The following is a 12,167-nucleotide window of genomic DNA, read 5'->3' as shown; positions in this document are numbered from 1 at the left end:
CGATCTACTTTATACCACCTTTTATTGTAGATGTAAAAGTTTAAGAGGTGAGTGAATCAATGAAAAACTAATATGGCAATGCAATATCACTAGCAGTTCCGCAAGTCGAAAGGCTCAAACCATTGTCAACGTGCATTAAACATGCATACATCTCCGACCGCGTGTGATGTCATTTTGTCTGATAATATTGGTAGATTGGTAAATCCTGCACAACAACAGCGAACAACATCAGCGGCAGCTTTTTGTAACATTATCAATAGATCTCATTGTTGCTACCAGTTGATCGTGGGAGGAGCTGGTAAACTACCATTAAATGGCCTAAATACTTCAAAAATGTGATATTTTTTAAAATAATATTAAAAATATAAGTAACTTAATTTCGATAGTAAAATAAATGAATGTTTTTTTTTTGTGATTGTGGATTGCCGGTTTGGCAACGGAATTATAATTCTAAAACGGAACTCTATATGCATACCTGTCACGCTCTAAGCTGGTTTTCGTTGTGGTTATTTTATTTCAAGCGTGGAATAGTAAAATAAAATACTTTAATTGGCACTACAGAATTCTCCTAGCAATAAAAATGTAAATATAGTTGCAAAAACTTTTTTTAAAGTATAGGTTGGCAGACGAGCATATGGGCCACCATGATGGCAAGTGGTCACCACCGCTCATAGACAATGGCGCTGTAAGAAATATTAACCGGAACACAACAATACGGATTACTGTTGTTGAGCGGTAGAATATCTGATGAGCGAGAGGTACATACAAAGACGAGCTTGCACAAAGCCCTATCAAATGGGAAATAGCTTCGTCTGCCTGTTTACATTAAATAATTTTATTTTTATCAATAAAATGGCGGAATTTTTTTTTCGAAAATTTTATTTTTGTAACTCTAGTGCTATGAACATATGGACATATAAAGTTATATCATATATACGAACTTAAATATTTGTGTGACAGTTGAGTATTCGGTCGTACGAGTAATACGCGTAAGTCAATAGATTTCGATAATGAAATTCGAGTTTGAGTAAAGTTCACTTTTTATTTATTTTTCGTATTTTTCCCGTATTAACATATAATATATTCATGTCAACATAATGTTTATTATTTTAACCTGGAATTGTAAGTTTTCTTAACATCGACTATTTGTTTAACAAATGTTATGAATTAACGACGTATTTCTTCTATCAATTACAACACTACACGTACAATAAATAAATCAAAAATTACTTTATTAAAGTAGTCTCTTAAAAATAACCTGATATTATAATAAATATAAATCTATCAACTATCTATTCTAAAAATAGATTCTACCGTAAATAAGCGACATAATTACTTACTCAAGTTGTAAACAATTAAAATAGGTTTAAAAATATTTTTAAATAACAAAATATAAATTTAACTATATTTAACTAAATTTAAACTGACTTTGAACTTTGGAATTAAAATATAAAACATTTTTTTTTGTTTATTCACATTAACGCAAACAAATCATACGAATAAACTTAAAATATCGTTATTCGCTTTGATTGCTTAGAATATTTGGTTTAAAACTTTAAACTAACATTGTTTAATGAAGATGATTTAAAAACAGGAATATAAATACCCTTCATAGAGTATTTAAATTTTCAAATGTATGTTTTGTCTCACTCGGTATTTATGTTTCTCTCGCTTTAAAAACTGAATTATTCTGAACATATTTATGAAGTCAATTGAAACTTCATAATCCCGTCTTTAATCAATGCACTATCGAGGTCGCTTATGTATTTCTTTATCGGATTTCTACTGGATTTTTTACAGATATTCATATTCCAAAAATGTTCTATTTTATAGACTTATCCATGGCGAGTGCACTAGTTAATTCAAAACTTCGATGACAACTTATAAAAAAAGATAAAAAGCAAGAGCTTTACTATTTCTACTGTACTTATTTTAAATGTTGACATCAAAGAAAAATACATTACTCAGCAGAGGAGCTGGAGAAGAAAATATCTCACTACTGAGCAATGTCTTTCCGAGCTTATTTTGAATATATACGGCAGAATTTTATCCAACATATATAGGCTTTGTGTCTTTCGACTACATTTTCTTGTACTATTTGATTTCAGGGACCAAAACCAACGTTAGCTTGCATGCCGTTTCAAATACGACTATGAATATATAAATTGTACCTAGAAATGTTGAAAAATGAATAAAATCCTGCTAAGTTTCTTTCGCCGTTTCTTTTCAGATCTAATTTGTGTATTTCCGAAATGATTTTCAATTCAATAAGTCAATATGTAAAATAGGTAAATATTGAATAAAGATTTTGACTTTGACTGTTAGAATAATCTATATTGTAGGAAATATTGGAATTTCGACTTCCAAGGTCATAATAAGAACAGGATTATCTATTTTGTAGAATGAAATTAGTTTCAATATATGTAAAAAATAAATGTATAGGTATATATAGCATTACTTTAAAGTAATATCGCTTGAAAAACATAGACATAATACTACGATAATAAACAAAATTATACTAATCGAGCAGTATCAATACCAATAAGTACCTTTTCTAACCGCGTAACTTACGGAGCGTCTTCCTCTTAGGGGCGTTACATGAAGTTTCCTCAAAAGTTTTCAGTCTAAGTGACCCCTAAAATAGTGCAGGTATCTATGTACCCTATATAGGTGACATTAATCTATTTTATCTGAATTTAAGATATTGGTTTTACATGAGTAAACGTTACGTAAAAACGTGATAAATTAAATTTAAATGATTTGTTAAAATTTTTCATAATTAGTCAAGCAATACAATATCATAAGTATCTTTGATATAAAAAGGGAGATCATTAATATATAATATATACCGAAACTAGAAATGACCTGAAATTAAAAGAAGTTAAATTGAGTATGATTTGATTTATATAAATACACTAGTTTCTAGTTTCCGGTATCACACGCGTCTTTGGGGTCGTACTTTTGAAGTATAAAATAGTTTTCTATGTCCTTTCTAGTGGTTTAAATTTCATAAAATTCGTTTAGCCGAGAAAGCGTAACAGAGTTATTTCGTATTTATAAAAAAATAGTATAGACTTTATAATCACATCGTGAATTACGATATTAACCTTAGATCATAATACGCCAAAAAGAAACGTCAAGAACAACACCACGACAGCATCGGCAGTTAAACCGAAATCAATCTCTGTGAAGATTAATATTTATATCGAAGTGAATAAAAAGAGGCTTTAATTTAAAATATTTTATTCAAAAACAGTAGGATAGAATTAGGAATATTTTTAAAATTTAATAATTAGATTGGATTTTTTTTTTGTTTTAAAAGCCGAGATTGCCCAGAGGTTAGAACGCGCGCGAAACCGATGATTGCGGGTTCAAACGGGACGAGTAAATTGGCCGCCTTATGATAAGTGGTCACCACTGTCTAAAAACTTTGGAACCCTGTGAAATTTTAACTATTTCTTACACCGCCAATGAAGCACCAACCGTGGGAACTAAGATATTATGACACTGCCTAACTTGCCCTTCAGAAGGGAACACATATTGATGTGTACCTACCTAGTATTGACTAAGTATTGCTGTTTGGCAGTAGAATATATAAGGAGTGGGTATTACCGGAACACACTGCCATACTGCCACTGCCACTGGGATAAAGACTATTTATGACAAATCGAACGTATACATACGACAGAAGTTTATTTATTTAAGTTGTTCATAATACAATTTTAAATAAAAGAACCGTGAACCAAATTTTTCGGATTTTGTATAAAACGATTAGTAAAATTACATAAATTAGTTACAGGTATTGTAAGTTTTTTAGAGCATATATGGAGGCACTAGTTCAAACAGCCTGACCTCATTAGCCCTCGTCCAACGGCCTCATTATCATGAGTGCCTTTCGTCCTTTCCTCGACAAATTGTCGCTAATTGTAATGTGCTTTGTTAATGTGATTACACGAGATTTGAAGATTGTAGCAGTTTCTATATAACAAGAGAAGTTTGAGTAAAATCTAATGATATAAATAGATATATAGGAATATCAATATTTCAAGGAAAATTACACAAGACTTAGACTTGAAAACATTATCCAGAATTTACTAAAAATTATTAAAGGACCTCGGGATTCATAGATTTATAAGTCACAAGACCAAAGAGATAGTAATAATTATGGAGCAAACAAATAACAATCACCTTTAAAAATTTTATATATTATTATTGTTTTTTTTTTTTTTTCAAAATAGAATAAATGTAATTTGAGTGATAATAGGCCACTTGAACGAATTTACGTGCTAAGATCGTTTCATATAAAGATATGCGTTGATGTCTTTTGTAAGAAGCAATATTATCTAAAACATCAATTTAAATTTCAATTCACTTACTAAATGAAACGTTAGAAATAATTAATGTTAACTACTAAGTATGATTGATCGTTTTATGAAGTTACGATTGGTATCGGATCGAACACGGACCTAAAATTTAAAAATCGACAAGATTATATTTTTACAATTATTTATATCGTATTTATTTGACTATTTATAGAACACAATTAAGTAAAAAATAATGTTATTACCATTTAAATAAAAAATGTAAAATCCCCTTATTGTGGGTTTTTTCCTAATTCGACACGACAGTACTTGAAAATTACCCTGGAAAATTTGTCTAGTAATACACAATAATGTGATAAAATAAATATTAAAGCTAATAACAAAAATTGTTTCCAAAAAAAACAAAACAAAAAAGATGATTTTGTTCAATTTTTTAACAGGTTTTTGTATATTATTTGCTTTATTTGCTTTTAGTAATAAATGGTAAATTATTACGAATTTTAGTTAAACAGTATGAAGGTTTAAAATAATTACGTATACAAATTTTCAATCTCGAATACGTCATTGGTTTTAACGAAGTTATAAATATTCAGGTCAAACACGCGTGGAAGGCGTCATTAAAACAAACGATTCGGTCAAACTAATAAGTAAAAGTGTTACATTACATAAAAACTTTTTCCTTGTACACGTTATATAGAAAAAAAATAGCCGTAAAGAGAATAGATGAGAAAGAAAAGGCTTCCATCCAATCCAATCCCATTGATATTTGTGGTCTTAAAGTAACTTAATGACCATACTGGAGAACACCAATACGAAACATTAATGTTTTGTGATAAAAAACCCCTAATTTCTATCAGAAATATAAGGCTCTAAATAAAACAATGTATATAAGGCCTAATGTGTTTAGTTGTAGAAAAAGAGTACAAAGGTTACAAGAGCATACAAAAAAAACGTAAGCTTCGTATTAAAAAAAGCGTAGTAATAGTTCAAGCACATTGATATCCTCATTCAATCAACACTGAATTACAACAACAAAACAGCAAAAAGTATTGATGCTCAACTAAAATAAATAAATAAAAAACAACGCCATGAGTTGTCAATTATAATTTCAACGTTCTGTGCCTTTGGATATATGTATACTTACGTAATTATTAGGAAATTGTTATGACTTATGATATTATAGTATGTTTGTTTATTAAGCAATATAAGATGTGAAATTGTTTTTACCGAGGTCAGGATGTTCGCCGAGCGTTTCGTCGATGATGGACTGGAGCCACCAGGGCTCGAGCTCGGCCATCTCGCGGCGCCGACGGCCCCTGGACTCGTACGGCAAGTGCATCCTTCAATGCAGCATCACACCCTCGCCCTCGCCTTTACTCTTTTTATTGGCAAAGTTCTACAGGAATCGAACCGCCTCTTTGTTTTTTAACCACCGTATTTAGGAAATATCGGTTATTTAAATTTATTGAGGTGATGATATTGTGATTTCAATATTTTATTCTATTCTTACACTTTCACTGCGCCTGCGCATGACCTTTACGACGATGAGTAATTTATTGTCACATTCAAAACCTTCAAAGAATTTTTGGCGACGATCCAATTTTTTTTCCTTTTTATTATTTATTGAACTGTCACTTATGTACACTGACGGGTTTTGCTTGCTTAAAATAATGAGTATTGTTATTGTTCGTAAATTGTATTATAAAGAGATCTTTGATTTACGTTAAATTAGTTGCCTATTTATCAGTATTGTATAGTTAATTAAGCAAATTTAACAAACAAGTTCACTCACGTTCGATAGAGTATTCAACGAAACGATGTAAACAATCACGGACATTAACATAATTTTTCCTTAACTATTTACGTACACTAGCGGGAATCAGGGCAGACCTTGAAGTTTGTTTCAACTTAACTTTCGTCATTTTATGTGAGTCACGAATCAAGAAGCTCAGCACGGATCTATCCTAAATATTTTCTATCACTGAACCCGATCTACCTACTATGTTCTAAGAAGCGCGCGTAATATCTTCTCGTACGGATACGCACGCTCTGTCAATATCAGCTGAGTGGCTTTAATTATTCAAGATATTTCCCCGCGCTTTGCGTCAGCGCCGGTTTCCTAATCGAGCGTTATATTTTTTGCAAACAGAGTCAAGCGTAAGTCCCGCGCCGGTCACAGGTATTTACCGCGTACGTACCGCGAGGCGATGAGTCACGCGTCGTGTGTCGGAGGCTGCACGCGTGTTCACCGCTCGCGCGACTCTCTACTACTGAGCCGCCGCCATTCTGTCACTCGCTGCCTCCATTCTCTGCGGTCAATCTGCGGTCTGGCCACGCTTCATTTGCCGGGAAAATATGCGCCGCTCACCTCTCGCTCGTACTTCTGCTATTGTTCATTAGTGCGAGCGAGAAGCGCGTAAGTTTTATGCTATCAAATATTTTTGTTTAGTTCCATTGTTGAAAGGGAAATATAATGATGTTTTTCATTCTGAAGCAGTGCTTCATATCTCGCTCTCGTTGAGCGTTAACTGCGGTCAATGCTGAGAGAGACGTCTATATAGATTAGCTCTAGTCTTCTAATTGAATAAAGTTTCAGCGAGATGAATACAAGTTCAGTTTATTAAAGAGTCGAGGTGAAGAGGCAGCCGACTGAATTGCGTAAGTCATGCATTTTGAATCATTAATTGCTTCATCAAGCATTAACCGCATTAGCGCAAAATGCATCATTAAATTAACGTTAACAAAGTCCTGTTTAATGAAACTTCATTACTGACAACAAAGTAGTAAGTACCTAATGATTATGTTACACAGCAACTTAGCTGTCTGTAGGAATGTTGTGTTTGTTATTTGGTCATTATAAGCATTTTGTAATTGTAGTTGTATTCAAAAGGAGTAAAATTAGTTGAATGTCGTTAAGATGAGCTGTATTCGATTTGAGATTTTCCGTGGGGAGTACTCAAGACGGGTGGGCGTTCGGCTGGGCGTGGCGGCCCGCCCCACCCGCGCCCGCAAGACGCGTCGCGGGAAAAATTGCACAAGCACTTGTTGCATGGGAGCATAAATATCTTGAACGTGAAACATACAGTCACATCTCAGGATGGGTGACAATGATTATTGAACAGGATACAAGATAATCAGCAACCTTATCATTATAAAAATAGTTAGTTATACGTATTGTGTTGGAGTATTTATCTTTTTAAGGCTTATTTTTTTATAACAAAATCTTTTTTGCATATAAATATTAGAATTTATGTATATTGTCCATTGCTTGTGGCTTACTGGTCTTAAATTAAAAAAAGAAATATATCTTAGAGTTGCCATTATTTAAGTTAAGGCTAGCCATATATACATAAATGTATAAAAAAAAATCTTACCCACTTAGTATCTTTACTAAATAAGGACTACCACATGAGCTCTTATTCCCCAAAAAATAAGCTGATACTCTAAGTTAATATTTCTGAATTCCTTCCCGTCTCCTATAAAACATCTTGATTCAACGAGGAACTTTTAATTCTATATATTATTTAACCACAATAGTAGAACTCAGCCTTTAAGAAAAAGTATATTAAATTATACTCAAATATTCGAATATTTTATGTAGGTACGAGTTAGCTCTGTTTTCTTGTATTATTTTAGTGAAACAATAAAGTTTCAAATTTACTGTTGAATGTACGGCTTTTTTATAGCGGTAGCTGGTAGTCATAACAATCAAATCAACTATTTTATTTAGCATATAGGTACCAACATATAAATAAAACCTCATTAAATTAGGTCAATATCTCTATAATATCGTAATTAATTTAATTTACAATACAAAAATAGTACTTATATTGTTCATCGATGAAACAAAAAATAAAATACTCTGAATTGAGAAGAACCGAAAGAAACTCAGCAAATATGTATAATATATATTGTGTAAATAAAAATACATAAGTTTGAAAATATTTTTTTTGTAGTATAAATTCCGCAGTGTGGAAAGCAATCCGAGGACTTGTATAGAACAGTAATATTCAAACAAATTTTATTTAATATTCAATTGAAGTTCATTGCTCTCGGAAAATAAGTAGTACGGTCTGAAAAAAGTTACAATTTTCACAAACTTTTTTATTCTTTCTTGCTATTCATTTATTCAAACTTATTTCTTATTAAAGGTCCAAAGTCATCTAGAGACCAATTGATTTAAAGGACTGAAACAAAAATACCCAAAATCATATCACTTTAGTACCTCTTTCGCTATTTATTAGCTTTAGCTATTTTCATTGAATGGAACCGATGTTGTTATTTCTATTAGTTTTTTGATTAAGTACATTGATTTTCGGGTACAATTAAGAGTCACAGATTATAAACAGCAGTATCACAACAGTCCAGATAATTGCTAGTAGTACTGTAGGTGCAATGTAGCGACCACAATAGAGTCACTGTTTGTGATACAGAACCACATTTCGTATGACATTATTGTTATTTCAAAGTCTTTTTGCGTTTAAAATCAAAGATGTATCGGTAACTGTTTACGCTTACGCATTGTTAGATGGTGATCATTAACGGAAAAACTATTAAAAACGGATGAGACCTATTAAAAGAATATAATGTCTTATAATGGCAGTCAATATTAACATTTGTTAATGTATCTTACGTTATAAATAGATCGGACCACGTGGTATAATTACCGACTAGGGCGGTAGTTGAGTGTTCGCGTGTAAAGACCGCAGCGCAGACAATTTTTGTGGGCTGGGTGCACCGCAGATGCGTGGTGGTGTTTCAATTAGACCTTCTTGCTTAAATATGGGTTAAGTAATTGATTTAAGGTTTTTTTCAATGGCAGGATGGTTTTAGTAATTAGTTGAATAATTTCAAGCACGCAAAAAACCGTTACTAATCATTCTAATAATAGAAATAGGGGTAGTTGAATATTATGTTTGTATTTAATTAGATTGCAGGTTACGTTTAAAAATTACGATGACTTTTGCCCAATTTAAGTCTATTGTATTCTTTGTTACATAATTAATTATATAATATTATGATTCATAAGAATTAAAATGAATGTAAAGATTTACACATTATCCAAGTATGTATATATACAAGATTCTGGTCGCGCTTGACTCTACAATGGTCAGTGTTTAGTTTCTAGTCTATTTTTGTAACTAAGTAGTCTTCTTGAAATTGCACTAAAATAATTTATGTATCCTGAATTTGTACTGAATGGAAATAGGAGATATTAGCAAAGATATCTGTCCTGAAGACTACATTCTGTAACATGTCATACGTTTATCAGAATATTTATTGCCTTACTAAATAAAACACAAAAAAAGTTCCCTATCATATCAGACGCCTCTCGAATTTACCGCTTTAGGATCAAATCCACCTTGCTGGTAAATCCATCATTTCACATTCATTTATTAACTCATCATTGAATAATAATTTCAGACTGCATTCTGAAGTTTAATTATTTATATCTTTTGAAGAATAAGTGTTAGGGATAAGTAAGACACGCTGCACTAGTACGGATTGGAGGATTCGCATGTGTCAGAATAACACTCGGCACGTGTAGGTGTCCTTACGATGTCTTCTTGCGTTACGTCGAAGCATATGATGATCCCGTGATCTCCGCTTATGATGTTATATTATGTCCAAGTGAAGGAAATTTGTCCATAATCATGATCGAAAACTTGACGCAAACATAATTTCAAATACTCTTCTTTATTCAGACATTCATCCATCCATTTCTTTTGGAGTTGGTACCATTGGAACTCGTCAATAAAAAAATCGAAATGAAATTTTTAGTGTAATTTTAAAACAAGTAATTTGTTGTCAACACACAAGATTCAAATGTTCATCTGATTTGAATCGTTTTCGGACTCTTTATCATAAATGAGTATTGTTCATTTGCATATCAATACCTAATACAGAATGCAACAATAGTTATGTACACATCTATTACCTCTGACGACGCGAGCTATGGAAATTGTAAGGGAAATTGCGAAGGCGAACGTTGGCCATCTATGAATTCCTGTGGCGCCTAACAAGCTTGATTGTTTACAAACAAACGACGACGCTTTACACACACATACATATATATTAAGGATTTACTGATGCCGTAAGAAATTCATTTTCTGAATATTCACTTTTATCTATTTATGGCAATAATTATTAGGATATTACATTGTAAAATTGCAAAATTTAATTCGGACGATATTTTAATAAAAACAGCTAAATTATCGAAAATTCTCACTGAGTTTTCCATCATCTGAAGTGACAACAGGTCACTGACAATTTTTTAAATACATATTATTATGTTCATTATTTCATATATATTTTAGTATTTTTTATAGCTATAGGTATAAGCTGAATTTAAAGTTTTAAGAAATTTTTAATCATTTTGAGACAACTTAAAAACTGATTCGACATTAGCTTTCTGTGTATTTTCTTTGATACGTCATCAATAATAAACCGATTAATAGCAATAATATTATTTTTTACTCGATCTGGAGGCTTTAGTTATCATATGTTTAGATAGATCGTCAAAGCTAAGAACGCCCCAAAAAAAAAATGACCAACTGTTGGCCACTAAGTACACGCATACTAATAAAGTGACGTTTAGCGATTGTCAAGCGTAACTGTCACGTACAGATAATAAAGTAGGCCCGTTTGTTTTAGTTCTTTTGTAGTGTGAAAATAAATCTTGATACATTAAGATCCTAAGTCTCGACTCACTATTAATTAATAAATATCGCCCATGTGTGTTCAGTAGGTGTAGAAAATTAGTGGAATAGTCACTTGTTCTATGTATATTATTAACGCCTATTGTGAATTACATAAACATAACATAAGCAGCCCGTAATTGTCCCACTGCTGGGATAAAGGCCTCCTCTCCCTTTGAGGAGAAGGTTTGGAGCATATTCCACCACGCTGCTCCAATCCGGGTTGGCGGAATACACATGTGGCTGAATTTCGTTGAAATTAGACACATGCAGGTTTCCTCACGATGTTTTCCTTCACCGCCGAGCACGAGATGAATTATAAACACAAATTAAGCACATGAAATTTCAGTGGTGCCTGCCTGGGTTTGAACCCGAAATCATCGGTGCACGCGTTCTAACCACTGGGCCATCTCGGCTCTTATTGATTATAAAATATATTGTGAATTAATTTTATTAAATTAAATTTTAATGAATGATTGACTTGTTGAAAATGGACAATTAGAGTATTAAACGCTAATTTGATCTGAAATAATCTTTGTTAAGTGTTTAAGTGATATGTGATATCTATGAAAGTGTTTTTTTTTTTTAATTAGTAGTAGATAAAAGTATTAAATAATGAAGAAACGAAACGAAAATGCAAATGGTTTCAATCATTAATAAGGCTACATATAGTAGGTACTTACCAGAGGAATCCAGTCTGTTATTGCTTGCAACTCAACGGTACTAAATACCGGTAGTAATTAATCTGCAATAAGCAATCGTTATTAATTTATTGAATAACACGAAATACCTCACGTTTTCATAAATTCAATATAATTAGGTGCAAGTTTGACTGTTAACATCTTACAAAATGAAAAGGGTGTTTTAAAAAGCAGATGGTTTTTATTTCGTATAAACAAACAATCCCCTGTTGTATTCGTAGCAGTTTTAATTAACGATTCGGTCCTTTAATTAGAACAGGACACAAGAAGTCTCTAAGCGGATTATTTTTGAACGTTGAATGCAGAAAAGCAAGTGGCGCGTGTCAACTATAACCTTTATTCATTTTAAGCAGGGGCTTGCATATATATTTTTAAGAGGATTTATATGATTTTAATATTTAGATGTGTGTAGTTTATTTATCTTCTCGTTGTTCTAGGAAACTTAT

General features: G+C 32.0%; 1 protein-coding gene across 2 annotated transcripts in view; it reads right to left on the bottom strand.

The window, feature by feature from the left end:
• LOC125069754 (protein lozenge-like) overlaps positions 1–6,578 on the bottom strand; it is a 44,657-nt gene extending 38,079 nt beyond the window's left edge. For both annotated transcript variants that reach the window (XM_047679321.1, XM_047679322.1), the window contains exon 1: positions 5,550–6,578. In XM_047679321.1, the coding sequence (XP_047535277.1) occupies positions 5,550–5,661 (112 nt within the window). In that variant the 5' untranslated portion in view covers positions 5,662–6,578. The remainder of the gene's footprint in view (positions 1–5,549) is intronic.
• Positions 6,579–12,167: the final 5,589 nt, after the last annotated feature.

The sequence above is a fragment of the Vanessa atalanta genome, chromosome 16 (assembly GCF_905147765.1).
Source record: "Vanessa atalanta chromosome 16, ilVanAtal1.2, whole genome shotgun sequence".
Classification (NCBI taxonomy): domain Eukaryota; kingdom Metazoa; phylum Arthropoda; class Insecta; order Lepidoptera; family Nymphalidae; genus Vanessa; species Vanessa atalanta.
This window is presented reverse-complemented; position numbering and strand designations above follow the sequence as displayed.